The sequence below is a fragment of the Plenodomus lingam genome (assembly GCF_022343315.1).
Source record: "Plenodomus lingam strain CAN1 chromosome Unknown contig_5, whole genome shotgun sequence".
Classification (NCBI taxonomy): Eukaryota; Fungi; Ascomycota; class Dothideomycetes; order Pleosporales; family Leptosphaeriaceae; genus Plenodomus; species Plenodomus lingam.
The window spans coordinates 27,418-46,315 of NW_027093957.1; the positions used below are offsets into that span (position 1 = coordinate 27,418).

General features: G+C 35.9%; 2 protein-coding genes across 2 annotated transcripts; one reads left to right on the forward strand and one right to left on the reverse strand.

Moving 5' to 3' along the window:
- Positions 1-15,495: 15,495 nt before the first annotated feature.
- Positions 15,496-16,020, forward strand: IAQ61_008664 (uncharacterized protein; the record flags this gene model as incomplete). The annotated part of the gene is made up of 1 exon (XM_066098074.1): positions 15,496-16,020. One exon carries the CDS (start codon positions 15,496-15,498, stop codon positions 16,018-16,020), a length of 525 nt encoding a protein of 174 aa, XP_065951713.1.
- Positions 16,021-17,510: 1,490 nt separating this feature from the next.
- Positions 17,511-17,825, reverse strand: IAQ61_008665 (uncharacterized protein; the record flags this gene model as incomplete). Its single annotated transcript, XM_066098075.1, has 1 exon — positions 17,511-17,825. The coding sequence occupies one exon, from the start codon at positions 17,823-17,825 to the stop codon at positions 17,511-17,513; it is 315 nt and encodes a 104-aa protein (XP_065951714.1).
- Positions 17,826-18,898: the final 1,073 nt, after the last annotated feature.

Here is an 18,898-nt window from a genome sequence, read left to right on the forward strand (position 1 = left end):
TAATATTAGCTATATTAACTCCTACGTTAAATACTATTATTATAATTAAGACTCTATTAGTTTGTGTTAAAAAGGTTTGTTAAATCTTGTTATGTTTAGCCTCCTCTAGTTTTCTATAGTAATATGTATATCCTAATACCTTACTAAGGTCTTAGGTATCACAGGCTATAGCAATATAGATAATTATCTTATTAGCCTCTAGCTCTAATTATTCTATATACTTTACTATATATTCTATTATAACTAGTTCCTTATATAGAAACCTTTCTACCTTATACTAGATATTAGACTAGCTAGTAGGTTCCTAGAAGGACTAGACACTACGCTTAATTCCTAGTAGTTAAAATACTTCCTTTTCTTGCTATTTTAGTATTATTACTAATAGTAGAGTAATTCTAACACTATAGATAGTAATATTGTGCATATCTAGTAAACTAGGCTAATATTTATAGTCTAGTAGTAGGATGTAGTAATATTTATTAATTACTATCCTATCTAGGCTACTAGTATTGCGTAATTAGTTAACTAAGTCTATAAACTTCTTGTTGCTAAGGTGTTCTAGTATAGCAAAGATAATTTAAGTAGTGTTAGTAAAGCTCTTGCTACTAAAGACTAAAGTAGTAACCCCTAATACATAGTATTGTTACATTTAATTAGAGCGCAGGGCTACTAATAGTGTAATAACAATAGCTTGGCTATAACCCTTATAAAGTGCGGGTAGTAGGAATACAAGACTCTTCCTGCTACCTATACTAGTAATATAGAATACTGCTAGCTTACCTGCTATAATACTTTTAAGCACAACCCTTTACTAACTATAGAAGGTTACTAACTAAGATATATTAGCTCTTAGGACTTGCTTAAGGTTAATATCTATCCTTTTTATAAACTGCTGCACTTAATTATCCTCTATATACTACTTGCTTACTCTTAGTAGCTTAAAGGCAAGCGCACTGTGCTATTTAGCAAATATAGAGAAGAATACCTAGGTATCCCTATTTACTAATTAAAACTATAGGGCTATTATTTAGCTATAAATTTAGAGGCTAGTATTAGGTTTATATACTACTTAACGCTCTACAACCTTATCTTCTTAGCTATCTAAGGCCTCCCTAACTTCTTCTAGTAAGAGCGTAACTAGCTTTCCCTACTTAGTCTAGTCTTAATTACGCCTAAATATAATAAGTAGATGCTGTATAATACTAGGGCTAATCTCTTATCTAAGGTGTAATAAGGTAGCGTCTTTTATTCTAGATCTAAACCTAGTAGAGGACTAGTAGTGTTCACCTTTCTTATTAGGCTAAAGAAAGGCGCTTCTTACCTAGTACTATAGTAGTGTCTTGTCTCCTTTAGCCTAGTTTATAGTAATAGTAATGCAAAATAGCTTTATAAGCTAAAGATACTATACAAGTAATAATCTAATCTTCTAAGGGAGGAAGTAATACACCACCTTTAAAGACTTATCCCTATTATATCCCTTATAGTATTAAGGAACTAGAGCTACTAATCTATTAAATATAAATAGGTTTTAGTTCCTATTACTAATAGTATTCTAGGTTTAAATACTAAGAACCTTAGTTAAATATCTAGGCTATCTACTAGTGAAATGCATAAGTAGGAAAAGAAGATCTAGGAACTCTTATACCTAGGCGCAATATCGCTTTACTTAGTTAAAATCTTGCAGGTCTATAATAAGAACCTTAGAGGGATAGATAGCCTGTATTACTTAGAGTATTTATTAGCTAGTAAAACTAGAGTAGTAAGAGCTAAACTTTTCACTAAAAATAGGGTGTAGCTAGGTTAATTATTAGAGGGATCGCAAGACAGGTCCTCCTATAGAATTACTAGTAGTAAGGATTCCTCTGCTATAAAGATAATATCTAGTAGAGTATCTATAGCCTAGTTATATATAGCCTATACCATGCTATAGTATTACTTAAATAAGGTAGTAATATATTAAATAGTTATAGTTAAGCTATTCTATTAAGTAAAGGAGTCTACTATTTATCTATATCTAAATTTAGCAATATAATATATAGTAGTAATAACCTAGCTAATAGAGGTTAAAAATTTACTAGTAAGGTAATAGTAAACCTAAGCTTTAAAGTTAGTGTCTTTTACCTAGGCGTTCTCCTTGTCCTAGGCATATTCTAGCTTTATAGTATCTTGTTATTAGATAAGAAAGGTAGCTTCTACTTAACTTATAGGGGGCTCCTTGCTACTAAGTAGGCTATCTACCTTTATATAGGTAGAAGTATCCTTATTATTATCTACTATTGAATTTTGGATCACTAAGGTTAGGAATGATTTAGGAGATGGATTATTAGATTGTATCTACTACGATCGGACTTATATATATAGAGCTTTAGCTACCCTTACTAGAAGGTAAATAATTAGTAAACCTTCCTTACTAGAGCTCCTGCTTTTTGTTAGGCACTTAGTAGTAAGCTAGCAGTTAATTAGATAGTAGGTTATACAGGGGTATTAATCAGGATTAATTGGATTAAGATACTCTGTAATCTAGTTAATATCCCTCCTGCAACACACCCCCTAGGTATAGGTAGATCTTTTGTTGTTATTGTAGTTACGCTTGTGGTTAGTAGGTAGTGTAGCTAATTAGAGTGTTGTATATCTAAAGGGTTAAATTAGCTTACCTTTTAGATACTAACTAGCACGCCTTCCTTATTTAGCCTGCGCTTACGCGCGTAGATATTGTCTAGATAGAGCTCTATAACTCTATCTACCTAACTATAATCTTTACTATAGCTTAAGTTATAAGATTATATAACCCTAAAGATCTAAACTATACCTATATCCCTACTAACCTATATCTTAGTTAAATTTAAAACCTGCTACTTACGCTTGCTCTACCTGCACTACCCTTATTACCTCCTGCGTAGCTAAAGCTATAGTTGCTAAAGCTACTGCTGCTAAAGAAGAGCGCGCTACTACTAAGCGTAAGGCTATTATAGAGTGTGCGGTAGCTAAGCGCGTAGCTACTACTACTATAGCTAAGATTGCAAAGCTAAGGAAAGGCGCTCCTGCTCTAGCTCCTACTACTCTAGCTCTAACTCTAGCTCCTGCTCCTCCCTAGACCCTGCCCCCTATCTCTACTCCTGCTCCTACTCCCTTTCTAGCTCCTAAGGAGACCCTAAGATCCTCCTATTATAGAGAGCCTAGTATTTATTATACTAAAACTTGTCTAAATTATCTGCGCTTAGCGCTCTTTAATAAGTCTAATAGCAAGTGCTATAACTCTTCTAGTAAGGGGACTTAGTACTAGCAGTGCTCCTCTAGGTATAGCTGTGTCCCTATATATATAATCTATATAAGAATTTTTCCTTTATAATACTTAGTAAGATCTATACTAATAAACTAATAGCCCTAAGCTTGCCTAATATTCTACGCTATCCTTCCTAGTAAGGAAGCAGGCAGGTAAGAGCTAAGACCTTCTTAAGGATAAGAAGCGGAGGGTCTTAGTACTCCTTAAGGAGAGCGAGGCTAAATAGCAGGAGCTAGTAAAAGCTGCTGCTGCTGCCGCTAAGCTTGCGCGCAAGGCTGCTACTATAGCTAAGGGTGCCTAGAGCTCCTTATTAGAAGATAAGGACTCTAGCTCCTCTAAGGTTCCCCCTATAGATCCTAGGATAGGGCAACCTAAGTAGCTCCCTATAGACTCTAAGGCACGCTTTGCGCGCGTAATAGAGCTCCTTAGGGAAGCTACCTAGTTAATAATAGAGAGGTAGGCTATAGTTAGTTATTCTTATATTATATATTAATAGATCTTATATACTACCTTACTTTAATTAATATTATATAATCTATACTCTACTATTATATAACTTTAGGTGCTCCCTAAACCTTATAAATTATTGTGTAGTTAGGTTTTTAGTAAGCCTATTAGCTAGTATATTACTAGTAGGTAGGTAGGCAATATAGAAAGATCCCTCTTTATACTCTTATCTAAGCTATATGTTTTAAATATCTATATAGCGCAGCTTAGTAGTAATCCTTTTATTATTGCCTACTACTAACCTAATAGTTTATTAATTATTATAATTAATTATCTAGGTAGTATCTAAAGTAAGGTGTATTTTAGTTAAAAAGCGTTTTAACGCTATTACTTCTTTGCTTACTTACTTAAGCGTAAGGAGCTCTGCCTTAGTAGTTAAAGTAGTAACAGTTACTTGTTAAGCTGCCTTCTAAATAATAGGTCCTCTAAAGAGCGTGATTAGGTATCTATATAATAATCGCTAAGTATTAATATTATTAGCAAATAACGCATTACTATATATTATAAGCTTATTAGGATCCCTATTCCTATATTAGATTAATTAGTATTAAGTTTAGTATAGATAGACAATTACTTAATTAACCGTATTAAAGTGTTGTTTAGATAGGTTAGTAAGGTATTAGGAGAGCTAGGAGGCTGCATAGGTAATATTAGGGCGCACTATAATTAAGGTGTAAAGGATTAATCTAACGCGCTCCTAATAGTCCTTAATCTCCTTTTTAGTGGCTTCTCTAGTGCTCTTTTTAATATCTTTACTTAATAGTAGTGTAGCAGGGAATTTTCCTGTCTCTACTAGATTAAATTTCTTTGCAATCTTGTTAATGTATTTGTTATAAATAAGCGTTATTATCTATCTCTTTCTATCCTAGATTACTCTTACCCCTAGAAACTAGCTCACAGGTCCCTTCTCTTCTATAGTATATCTTTGCTTTAGAGCTTAGATAACTTTGTGAGCTTAGCTTGCGTAGCTTTAGTAATAGAGCGATAGGATATTGTCTATATAGAATATTAACAAGATACTGCAATCTCTATTAAAGAATAGGCATAGCTCCTCTTTAGAAGTAATAAGCTTATTTTCTTAGAGTGTAGTTAAGAGCTTGTTATACTATAATAATAGTAAGTCTTTTAATCTATATAGAGCTTGTTTAAGCTTAACGCACTTCCTAGGTATTTAATATCCTTTAGGTAGCTCGCAGATAACTATAGGGTGTTAATCCCTTAAGGCGTTAAGGAAAGCTCTAATAACGTTATATTAATATATCTTAAGGTTAAACTTAGCTCTAATAGCTATTATAGTTCTAAAGGTTTAAGCTGCTAGGGTAGCTGCGTAGGTTAAATAAATTAAGTTAGTAAGCTGTAGATCTCCTCTTACTACTATCCTTGCTTTGCACTTAATTAGGTAACTATCCTAATTAAGCTTGTATGTAAACACCTATTTGAGTAGGAGTAGACACTCTCCTTTAGTTAGCCTATTAATCTCCTCCTAGGTACTAGCTTTTAGTAGAGTATTAATTTCTTTATATGCTGCGTCTCTAAATTGCTATCCTATTTAGTGGTTATAGAGATCCTTCTATTATTTTAGCTCTTTTTATAGAGCGTCCTAGTGCGTATTTCTTTTAGGGTTTTTAGGGGGTTTGCTCCCTATTACTACTGCGATTACAGCGTAGATTATAGCGTTTAGTTTAGGATATACTAAAAGATTGTGCAAGGGATTTCTAATTAGATCTATATCTAATAGATCTATTACTATGTATATCCCTATACTTATGGAGCCTCCTAGTAGTTTATTAGGGTCCTGTCCCTAAGCTTGCTTACTAACACGCGTTAGTGGCAGTCCTTTAACTTGTGGTTTTCTACTTCTTCTAGGAGCTCTAGGTGCCGCTTGTGAGGGATCTGTAGGAGATACAGAATCTAGTCCTAAAGTAGGTAGGTGAGAGCTCTGCTTACTACCCCTATAAGAGCTAGATAGGGTGCCCTTACCTATCTCTGTGCTCTTATAGAGTGACCCACTAATAGCACTCTCCCCTCTAGGTCTTTCCTAGGAGCTACCTATTGTGGCGTTAAAGTGAGTTAGATTACTACTATCTTAGGTAGTAAGACCCTAATCTATAACCTGCATAGATCCTTTATCTCCTATACTAAAGTTTAGTTCTAGTGTTAGTTTAGGAGTTTAGAGCCCTATTAACTTAGGGGACTTTATATAGATCCTTTGTGCTAAGCTAGCCATGCTTAGTACCTACGCTAGAGGTGTCTGCTTAGGGGGTTGTGAATTACTAGGCTAGCTAGCCTAATTATCTACCTCCTCTAGCTCTACCCTACCCCCTAGCTCCTACGCTAGGTTTAGTCCTCCTTGCTTACTAGACTCCTTATATTGCTCTGCCGCAATACAAAGCTAATTAAAGATATTAAGCTCTTTATATACTTACTAACGATCTAGCACTTTGTTAGGTAATATTATATCGTGAGTATAGGACAGGCTTATATTATAGAGCCAAGTTGCTGCTTTAACAATTTTAGGCCAGAGCTTTATTAGTAGGTTAGCACTAATCCTTATTTTGATTGATTTTGTTATAATCTCCTACCCTACTCTTTCTACTCCTTTATTAGGTTTATAGGTATATACAGGTAAGCTCTTAATCTTAATACTATTGTTAGCTGCCTAGATCTAAAAGCAAGATTCGCCGCGCTAAGGGAGTGTTATAACATCGTTGTCTTGCATAATCTTGACTATGCTAAGCTTATATTAGTTAAGTATTAAGCTCTTAAAATTTTTAAACACCCGCATAATCTTATTAAGGTTTTTAGCTTGCAGTAGATAGGTATAAAGCTTTCCTAAGTAGTCGCACTTTAATACTAAGATCTATTGCTTGTAAGCTATACCTATTAGCATGTTAAATAGATCCTATAATACCTAGTAGTATAGACGTAGTAATCTTTCCCTTAGTTGTCTTAATATAACCTGTTAGGCATATATAATAGCGTAGTGCTCGCATTTGCTCCTAGGAGTTCCTTTAATCCTAACGTTTATTACTAACTTAACTAGAGCATTAAGCGCCTTAGGTCCTAAATAGCCTAATTATTAGTGCTAAAGCTCCTTACTATTATATCTTAGGTAAGTTGTCTAGGATTATTAGGGTTATTTAGGCACTATGCTTTAGATTATTAGATAAGGGGTAGAGGGCTTGTATTCTAGGAAAGTTAAGTTAAACTTGCGTAGTAACTTGGCTAATATAACGCTCTTTTCTAATAATCTAAACTGCAAGGTAGTATCTAGCCTAAGGAGCTAAACTCCTGCTTTAAGCAATTAAGCTTCTAATATAATATTCACATAAAAACCTTCTACTAACACCACGTTAGTGAGCACTAAATCTTCTGTTTTTAGACCTCTTGGTCTATTAAGAGTATTAGGGATTACTCTAGTCCCTCTGCCTAAGATTAGAAAAGCTTAAGTTCCTGCTTTAACTGTCTTATATTTAACTAATCTAAACAAGCTTTCTTCTAGGTAGCTTATATTATTAACTAGGTGCACTACACCCCTGTTGTTAAAGATAGTGCTCTTTAATAGAGCGTAAGCTTTAAAGTCTATAGTTAAATAGATCCTATTCGTTTTCTCCGCTATTAATATAGGGTTAATTAGTGCCGCCTAGATACTGCCTAGATAGGTGATCGCGCTTGCCTCACTACTATAATCTTGATTAATAGGATAGGACTTAATTAGAGCTTTTCTTAACTCTTTGAATTTTAGATTCCTATTAATCTTTTTCTTAATCTCTAATTGTTAAGTAGTAGTAAGCTTGTTACCTATATTAGTCTAAGCTTTAATAACGTTTTTGCATTTAGGAGGTTTCTATAGGTAAGATCTACTACATAGGTATAAAGACTCCTTCTTTAGTTAATTAGAAGGTGGAGCTCCTATTATTGCAAACACTCTAGGACCTTTAGAGCTTGATCTTATGTTGTTTTCTTGGAGAAGTAATAAATAGATCTTAGTAACCTGCAGGAGGTTATAAGTTAGCTCTCCTATTACTAACTTTTTAATAATCCTTTAAAACATGTTTTAACCCTAATCTAGTAAGATCCTAGTAGATAGAGCTTTAAGATAATCCTGTACTATAAGCTATCCTTTAATATTAGGTACGTTATATACCTTAGCTCGCGTATATAGGATTGTCTACTCCTTCTACTAGTAATTAGCGTCTTAGCTACTTATCTTTGCCTTAGCAAGATAAGCTTTGTACTGCAATCTCGCTAGTGTTGCAGCGCTTAAGTTAGTTAGCGCTAGGTTATTGCGGAGCACTTAGATAAGTGCTTAGAGGGTTACTCTTCCTTAATTAATAAGCTCTATATAGGCTAGGGTAAGGATCCCTTAATCTACTATATTGTTAACCTATATAAAGAGGTTCTAGATTACTAATAACTTTAATGCCTAATCTAATAAGCAGGCTTAGTACTAAGCTATTTAGAGCTTGTACTGCTCGCTTGTTATGTTAGATAGCGCAATATCTGTTAGCATGTTAGGCTTAATAGGTTTATTCTTAAAGTGGTTTTTAGCATCTAGAGCCTTAGGGTCTACCTCTGCCTAGATCCCTTTAGTTAGGGTATAGTATCTGAATTAAATGTACTAGGTGGGCTAGTTGGTTAATCTAGTGAGTAGGATATCCCCCTTTAGGATTTAGTTACTTATAGTAGAAGAGTAATAAGTGAGCTTTTGCTCAAGAAATAGTATAAAGAGTAAAGCTTGCTAGCTTAGTGTCCAAGTTAAACAATACGCTCAAATGGATAGGACGATCTTTAATAAGGTAAAGCGCAAACTAGGCTTATAACTGTTAAATTTTAGATTACTAAGGTTAGGAATAATTTAGGAGATAGATTATTAGATTATATCTACTACGATTAGACTTATATATATAGAGCTTTAGCTACCCTTACTAGAAGGTAAATAATTGGTAAACCTTCCTTACCAGAGCTCCTGCTTTTTATTAGGCACTTGGCAGTAAGCTAGTAGTTAATCAGATAGTGGGTCATACAGGGGTATTAATCGGGATTGATCGGATTAAGATGGTCCGTGATCCGGTTGATATCCCTCCTGCAACATCTACTCTATAGAATTTATAGCACCCTACTATACGTGTATATTTCTTAATAGCTAAGTAGTCTATAGCAAAGTTATATACCTCTTAAAATTAGTCTTGCTAGATATCCACAGCTATAAAAGCTAAGGGTGTAATAAGGGCAAGGTTAAAGTTGCTATATACGCTAGTTTGCTTAGTAAGAGATATCTAGAAGTTATAATAGAGCTCTTTAAATAGTGTAAATGCTTATTACTTGTAGTAGGTATTAATAGTAGGGTATTTATTATTTAGGCTATCTAAGTGTGTCTAAATAGCAGTCTAAGCTACTGCTTGTCTTTTAGTAAGGGAAAGGGTTATTAGGGAGGGAAGCTATTAAGAGAGAACCTAGTAAAAGAATATAAATATATAGACAAGTGTATTGCTATACTTATTATTAAAAGCTAAGTATAGGATAAGGGGTGCTATAGGAATATATTAGAGATACTCTTGCATAACCTAGATATATGCCTAACGTAGTATAGATACTATTATATACTAGTATATAAGTATAGTGCTCTAAATAGACTTTTTAAGGTAATTAAGGGCTAGGGTAGTAGTAGGGATAATATATTCCTAAATTTCTGCCTAGTCTAGCCCCCCTAGGTAGAGCTAAAATTTTGTGTGCTTAAGGTATAGGTTAGTCTAGCGCAGTAGGGCTAGTAGGATAATAGTAGCAGCTATTACCTCTTCTATATCTACCTAAGTTTGTGCAGCCTCTAGCTATACCTTTAAGTTATTAATTCTATTATATTATATTAGTTTAGTAGGTAGGGTTATAGATCTAGAGTCTATAGCAAGTAGAGCTAGGTTAATTAGCGTATAGAGCGTAGGCTCTAGGGTTAGGATTATAGTAGGGGTGACTAGGTTATACACCTTAAAATGCTTAGTAGCTTAGGTAGGCAGGCTGTGTCTCTAGAATATTTATTAGGTAGTAATAATAGTCTAGTAGGTAGCCTATATTTTCCTAGCTAGAGTCCTAATATTAGATACAAAGACACTATAAGAGTATAGATAGGTTTTTATATTTCCCTCTATACTCTACTCTATTATAATATAGCTATAATTATTATATTTAAGGGAATTATAATAAAGTTAGAGGGACTTAATAATAGTATATAGCTAAGGAGGTAGTAGGATATTAGTAATATCTTTATAAAGATTATCTATCTAGCTATTAATAAATTCCTAAAGCATTTCGCGCTTAAGGTAATCTATGTAATTAGCATGCTTGCTAGAAAAGTGCTAAAAGATACAAGATAGGATAAGGCAATAATAATAATATTTGCATACTATAATCCTAAATCCTAGTTTAGGATAAATAGTAAGATAATTAGTAATACTTATAATAGAGGAAGAGATAGACGCTAATAGGCAGTAGTATGCAAGTAAGGTAAAAAGATTTTAAAAAGGAGGGTAAAGATAGGACACTACTTATTTTAACCAAGAATTAGACCCTAAATTGCTATAAAATATCTAACTTAGCTAATCTAACTATTTTAGCGTTAGGGTAGTAGTAGAACACTTGCACCTTATAACTTTAAACCTTTCTCCTTCCTTACACACTATAACCTTCTACTTAGTATATAACACTATACTCTCTTTATAATAAGTAAACTACTATTTATACTAGTTAACCTATTAAATAATATTAAGCAGGTAAACGTAATCTTAGGCGTGGATAGTATGCTATTACGTGCTAGTCTAGTTATATATAGCTAAGTTGCTAATAATTTTAATCCTACTAAGGCTTTAATTACTAGAGATCTATACTACGCCTTAGTTTAGATATATTGCAACACAAACTGCTAGAAGTTAATTAAGGTAATTAATAATATCTATAACAACCTAGTAACTAAAGCTAAAGAAAGAGATAGTAATAGTTAAGGCATATAAGGTTGCAGCTAGTTAGTTATTCTAGCAATAGTACCTAAGGAGAGTAAGGTAGTAAATGCAAGTAGGTATAAAAGGAAACGTAGCATAAAAGAAAAAAGTACAAAGTAAGTAAATAAGGCCCTAGTTAAAAAGATAAACCTTGTATTAGTCTAAACTATTACTAGCAAACAGGATTAGGAGTCTATAAAGGCAGAGGTAACCCTTACAAATAAGTAGCAACATTATTAGAATTTTGCAAGGAGCCTTCTAGGTACAGGGGTTAATATTATAGCCTAGATAATATTAAATATAGAGGTAGTTAGGTCTAGAGAGGCCTTTCTAGATTAGTAGGCAATTATTATTAGGTAGAAGAGGCAGTATTATAAGGTAAAGAAGTAGTTTAAATAAGTAATAATAGCCTATATAACCCTAGTAGCACACGTATTCTAGATAGATAATTTAGGTCCTAATCTAATAAACTTATAACTTATCTACTCTTAGTAGTAGGGATGTAACGTAGTATATAAAATAGGGCTTACTATGCTATAGTAGGAGATATTCTAGTACTATCTTATAGACGTATAAAAGAGTAGGATTAAGAGCTTTATAGAGCAGATATAGTAAAGATAGAAGCTAGATATCCTCTATAAGGAATATCTTTCTCTTAAGAAGATAATTTATAGCATAGCCTATAGTATAGGTATAAGGGGTGTAGGATATAGATCTATAGTAAAGGACTACCTCTTTAAGGTTAGATGCGCGTCTAATAATAGTTATATACCTAATAAGAGAGATAACCTAGAACTATACAAGCTATTTAGGGGTTTACTAGATTAGGGTAAGAAGTAGAATACTATAAAGAAACGCTTTAGTATAGTTAGGATCTTTAGGCTTTTTCTAAAGAGTAATAGAGTAAACGTCTAGTTTAAATAGGTAACCTAGATATAAGTCACGTAGTAGTTAGAGATAGTAGTAGAGTATAATAAGGATATAATATCCCTAGCGCAACGTATTAAGCTACTTTTTATAGTATTTATTAAGGAGCATCTACTACTATAAGAGTTTCTCTTCTTAGAGTAGGTTAATTAGTATCTAGGGGAGTAACTACTACTAATACTTAATAGGTATATATATATTAAGATAATTTACTCTAAAGCTAATAGTTATATAGTTACTAGGGCACCCCCCTAGTAATAAGGAGAGTAGAGGAGGTGTAAGTTAACGAAGATAAGGCCCTTAAATTAACTATTAAGGGGGCGTTTAGGGCTAAGACTACCTTAGAGATAGGTACTATATATAGTGGTATTACTATCCTATAGTTAAGTATATAGATAGTAGTTATTATTAATATATATAATTAGTTATATAAGTATAGGTGTAGTAAGGTGTAGAAGGGGGACGTTTTAGCAAGGGTAATAGGGTGTATTTATAATATAGCTACTAACCCTATTACCCTTAAGTAAACCCTCTATCTATATTAAGACCTCTATATTACTCTATTAGTAATAGAAATAATTTTAATAAATGCTACACCCTTAAATAATAGTCTATGCAAGAAGAATTCTTTACTAAAGGTAGGACTTTTATAAGGAAATAGGTAGTAGGGGTTGCAGGAGATAGGTTTTAGGTCTAGGTTTGCAGGAAATAGGTTTTAGGTAGTAGGGGTCGCAGGAAATAGGTTTTAGGTCTAGGTTTGCAGGAAACAGGTTTTAGGCAGGGGTCGCAGGAAACGGGTTTTAGGTCTAGGTTTGCAGGAAACAGGTTTTAGGTCTAGGTTTATAGGAAACGGGTTTTAGGTCTAGGTTTGCAGGAAATAGGTTTTAGGTAGGGGTCGCAGGAAACAGGTTTTAGGTAGTAGGGGTCGCAGGAAACAGGTTTTAGGTTTTAATTTTCCTCGCACGGTTATTTCCTGCAAGACGCTAGTAGCGCATAGTCCTCTTTAGAGTCGTTTCCTAGTAGGAAATAACTTTCCTACAATATGTAGACCTCTATATTACTCTATTAGTTATAGAAATAATTTTAATAAATACTGCACCCTTAAATAATAGTCTGTGCAAGAAGAATTCTTTACTAAAGGCAGGACTTTTATAAGGAAATAGATAGTAGGGGTTATAGGAGACAGGTTCTAGGTCTAGGTTTGTAGGAAATAGGTTTTAGGTAGTAGGGGTTGCAGGAAATAGGTTTTAGGTCTAGGTTTGCAGGAAACAGGTTTTAGGCAGGGGTCGCAGGAAACAGGTTTTAGGTAGTAGGGGTTACAGGAAATAGGTTTTAGGTTTTAATTTTCCTCGCACAGTTATTTCCTGTAAGACGCTAGTAGCGCACAGTCCTCTTTACAGTTGTTTCCTAGCAGGAAACGACTTTCCTATAATATGTAGTAGATTCTTATTATATTAGTAACTTTAGCCTAGCCCTATTTTCCTGCTAACAGCGTATACTATCCTATAGTCTTTGCTATAACTTTTCTATTAGTAGCAATATTCTAGGTGTTCTAGCACTTCTAGTATTGCTAATTCTTCTTGTAGTTCTAATTCTTCTAATAATTCTAGTTATTCTAGTTCTAGTTATTCTAGTTCTAGTTATTCTAGTTCTAGTTATTCTACTTATTCTAGTTCTAGTTATTCTAGTTCTAGTTATTCTAGTTCTAGTTATTCTAGTTCTAGTCGTTCTAGTTCTAGTTATTCTAGTTCTAGTTATTCTAGTTCTAGTTGTTCTAGTTCTAGTTATTCTAGTTCTAGTTGTTCTAGTTCTAGTTATTCTAGTTGTTCTAGTGTTTCTAATATTTTCTAGTTAGCCTCTTAGTATTCTTACTCTATTACTACTAATGTGCGTTAGCTACGTCCTAATATAGGCCTACTATTTTTACCTTAATAATATTAATTATTAACACTACCTATTTTCTAATTTTTCTTTACACCCCTTATACTAGGAGAAATATCCTCTTAGTTATATATTACTAGGCCCTCCCCTTTACTAAGATAAGATAAGTTCCCCTTACGCTTTACTATTTATACTATTAGGGAGAGTAACCTATTTAAATAAGGAGAAGTAGGAGGGGTAAGGTTTAATAGTAGGGATCCTATAATAGAGGATATAAATTTAATATAGGATTATAAGAGAATAGTTAAGATTATAGAGTTTAAGTAAAGTCCGCAGGAGTTATACTATTCTATCCTCTAATCCTTCATTCCTTGATACCATTCAACCCGCCTAACTTTTTAGGCTAAGCCTTGTTTTCTCCTATACACCCCGTGCCATAGCATAGTATGTATTTTCTTCCTAGTTATATTAGTTAACTATATAATAGATCCTATTAAGAGAACTTAAAAAATGTTTATTTGTTTACCTTAGCAATGGACAGTAAAAGGACTTTGATTAGAATGGCTATATCTCCATCCATTAATCCTTGGTAACGATCTGTGTTCCATATTATTTTGCCACTCGTGATACCGCTTGGCTTGGACGATGCATCCGATGGTGATGCATTTGCGATTTTCTTCAGGTAGCTGTTCTCTGGCCCCAATATAAGAAATGATCTCCTGACCAAAAATATTTTGAAACAAGGGGTTCTTATTCATCTCCTGGAATTTTTGTGGAAAGTTCGCGCATTCACTTTCCGCAAGCTCAAAGACGCCTTCCATAAAGGCTTCATTGCAATTTTCATAATCTTTCTGATAGTGATAATATTTCTGCACGCAACCAAGAGTGGGGCCAAAAAGAGATAAAAACCCGGCGAACTCAAGAGTAAGTATAGAGCGACGCATATTTGCAAGCTTCTTAGTGAAGAAATGAAAGACAAAGGTGTTAAGCGGATTGTGAGAACCATTCCTTAGGGCCTACCACATCATATAAAGTTTATTTTTATGCTTACAACAATCCATAGGGCACTAATACCTTTATTCTCTGTACCCAGACAATTACGATCCACCGCTGAATAACCCACGTGGAAGCGGCAGAGGTACAAGGGGGGAGCGTATAAGGACCGTTAGCGGCGGAATTTCTAGGTCTTTTAAAGACTACGAGATAATTAATGCCACCATTTGACACTAGCAGTCCGATAGCCTCGAAACAAGGTCACACGTAATCGCGGATACATAGATTGCCGACTAGTATGTCCTAACACTCTTGCGCGCAGAAAACGGGGCAAAAGTGAACACTCTTACCCCACTCAATGCGGGATGTATGATATTGGTGGGGTATAGGTATTGCGACAAAAACTAATTACGTAAAAATATTTAACTCAGAACAGGCTATAATGCGATTTCCGTTAAACCCTAATGAAAACGGTCTTGTTGAAGTGGTGAATTGATGTGCCGTAAACGGTTGCACTTGAGGACGGGCCGACTACTTCCCACAAATTGAGGGGCTTCTAATCACGTACACACTGTCTCCTGTACGGCCTACAATACAATTGGTTATCCAATGGCTTTGCCCACGACTTAGGTGCACAGACTTTTGATTCTAGTCCGAGATGTCACGGGATCCTCAGCTCACGGGCCTACTCCTCTGCGGCAGCATTTTTAGCATCGACCAGGTTAAGATTCAAAAGTCTGTGCATCGAAGTCGTGGGCAAAGCTATTGGCTAAGAAGGTTCCTCTCTGTTAAACGCGGATTTTGTTCCCGATGGATAAACATACGACAGATAAGAGAGTATCCACATTGCTCGCATCAAGATCAACCAGTGCATTGATTGAGCTCTAACACATCTCAGGACCTGGTATATCAATGCAAAGTTCGCATAGAATAGACCGGTCTCCATCCCTCTCCGCCTCTCCTATAGACGCAGTGTCATCTGCTCATGTTCCTACTTTATACTACACGAAAACTACTAGTATGAAGACTCTCATCTTTATTGCTGCTCTTCTACTCGTTGCCATCTTCCCTGAGACGGAAGCCTGCCGTCAGAAACGCATCCAATGGTACAAAATGGCGGAATGTCATAATGGCAAGGGGCAGGTCGATCGCGATTGCTGGCAGATAGAGGCAAATATGCGTGCCTATAGCGACCAAAATGAAGGTGTCTATGGACCTGTCATTAGTGCTGATAGTGTATGTTACAGTTGCCTGCCATCAAGAAAAACAAGGTATTGTCTATGCACGATCCGCGCCTGGCGATATAAGGAATGGATGCTTGAACCCGGAATGTCTCACTGGCCAAGCATGCCTGGTGGGTGGCAACCTGTCAATCCTGAAAATGGCTCCAACGGATGGGAAGACACCGTACGTTCTGACCCAAATTCCTCTGTCTAGGCTTATCTAATTATGAGCAGGGTCACAAGCCCATCGACTGCACCGGATAATGTCCGTAATGACAGCTATCGAGCTGTTGTCTTTTTGGATAGGAGATTAGCATGCACAATGAATTAATTAGAGTGTATAAAAACGAACTAAAGATCTTGAGTTTAATCACTTGGAAATTCGCACGCTTTGTTGTTGAGTTTGTCAGATTGCTTGTATACAAAAATTAGTCAATGAACCATGACTATACATTTTCTGCTTCTTTCTGTCTGTCTTAGGTTGACTTGCTTATAAGACAATTAAAGATCATAGTGTGATTGTAGTCACGCCAAATTCAGATTCCAAGTTCTTCCTGCAGTATGCCTCGCTGCTGGTGTAAGCCATGCGGCAAAGCTTAATCGAAGCCATGATTGACCTGCAGAAACACCGTTGTTACTTGCTTACCAGTTGGAGAAGATTTTCAGGAGCATATTTTTCTCTAGTTTTGACCGCCATCTCCAGGTTACGTACTATGGTATCAGGCATAAGTGCTCCCCTGTGGGGCGCCTGAGCCACCCCTGTATCCAACTATACTACATTGGGGTGATACAGTAATACATTTATTTCTCGAAGTTTCTTAATACTTAGTGTGCCCACCTTGGGCTTTAATCACTGCCTGGCAGCGAGCCCTTATACTATTTACTAGTAATTAGAGCTGATCAGGTGTGATTGAGTCCCAGGCTGCGCGCACAATCTCTCGTAGTCGTTCGTATAAGGGCTGTTGCCCTGTAGGTAGGTCTGGATAGTAGAATTCAATCCAATTTTTCATCTGATTCCAGATAGACTCGATAGATAGTGGTGATAGATAGTGGTGATGGATAGTGGTGATAGATAGTGGTGATAGATAGTAGTGATAGATAGTGGTGATAGATAGTGGTGATAGAGGTGGTGGTAGAGGTGGTGGTAGAGGTGGCGGTAGGGGTAGTAATAGGGGTTGAGGACTAAGAGATAGAAACATCGAGAAACTTAGGGGTGCATTAATTACTATACAAATTACTATGGATTTGCATAAAAAGTATTAGAATACAGTGTTTCTAATCTCCGTGAGCACGGCCCTACTTTACCCCTGCAAGTAGACCCACGGTGAGCACTTTTGCATAGTACCATAGTAGGTTCCCCGCTTTCGTGGACAATGCTAGAAACATCTTCGGGGAATTCCGACCTCTCCCTACCGGTACCGGAGCAATACATGAGGCCGGAGAGAGGCCATGGTGGACTTGAAGATGGCTAGGCTACATCGGCAGATATCTTTTTGTTGGATCCGCTCACCTCATTAATAAATATCCAGTGAAACTATAATTTCGATTTTTTTGAAATACATCTTTGCAGTGGAAGATACCCAACATCCTTACCACATTTTCGTACTCGAACTATAAGAACACTCTTTGGAAGTAACGATCGACATGCAACCACTCGTACCAATACTTTTCTTCGCCAACCTACTCGGGCTCTCCTCAGCATGCTCACAATACCGGATCGATTACGCTGCCAACAACCAAACTTGCGAAAAAGACGCCGGCAAATGGCGTAACCTTTGCAGCGATCTCGCGTACCAATATCTCCAGTGGACCAAAGTCAATGGGGGACGACTCGGTCACGACATAAGACCCGTTACATATTGTAACACTTGCGATATGCAAGACCCAAGATGTTACTGTAGCGTCAGCTTCATGCGTCTTCGGGAATGGATGGGAACGACGATCCCGACTATCCCAGATCCGAATTGGCATGTTGACAAGTCTCATCGTCAACACAAAATCTCGCGTTTGAGGCCTCATTGTGACTAGATACTACAGTGTGACATGCTTTACGGACTCATAATGAGTTCAAGTTCTGTTTTTAATTGTACCAAAACCTGATAGGAATAGAACGGAGATAGATGGTATCCAAGGATGAAGGGAAATGCAAGCGGTTTGATTTGCTGAACAGTTCATAACGTCGACTTTGCTTCTATCAAAACATCACTTGAAGATTTCGTATTATCTATTACTAGACTTGACTGCGCAGCAATAAGGTTTTCGTAGTGAGTAAGTGCTTTTGCGGGGCTTGCGGTAGGTCTATGTGAGCTGTCTTGATAGGAAATGATTCTAAACGTTGTCCAATTGCCGTATCTATTAGTAGCAAATTTGGTCATAATCTACCGATAATGGTGGGAGCGAGCTGAACGTCCTAAGTTAATCTAGCCAATAAGGTTAAGAGTGTTGAAAACGTGTACAGCCCTCAGGCATTATCAGGGCACTCTTGACGTTCATCCAATATGCGCGGTCCGACTCGATGTGAAGGGCTTGGGCTTATGCCCAAGCCTGGGTCTAACACAAGACGGACCGAGTCTAACACCACTACTAAGCGAACACATTGCACACCTATAAAAAGGCGCAGAGGGCTTACCTCTCCTTTAAGATACTAAATACTATTATTAACGCTTATTATATTCTCCCTTAAGGCTAGTCTATAATATTTTAGTATCTTCTTTTAAATATACTATAATAGTAATAAGAGATAGACGCGCTAGATATTTAGAATAACTAGGTACAACCTAATATAGTAGAAAGGCTAATATAATAGGTCTATAGATTAATAGAATAATAGGCTTAAGACTCTGCTATAATAGCTATACTACGTTAATAGAATAAGGAAATACGCAATTAGATTCTATCCTAACCCTCCTCTAAGCCTGCTAGGTTTAATAATCTACTACCTCTGCCCCCTTCTACCTTATAATACAAACCCTTCCTAGTTAGCTTACTATATAATAGCACTAAGGCGAACCTTTCCTCCTAGTAAATAACTATAGAATTTAAACTGCGTGCAGATAAAGTCTTTATTAGGGATAAGGAGGCAAGGTTTATAT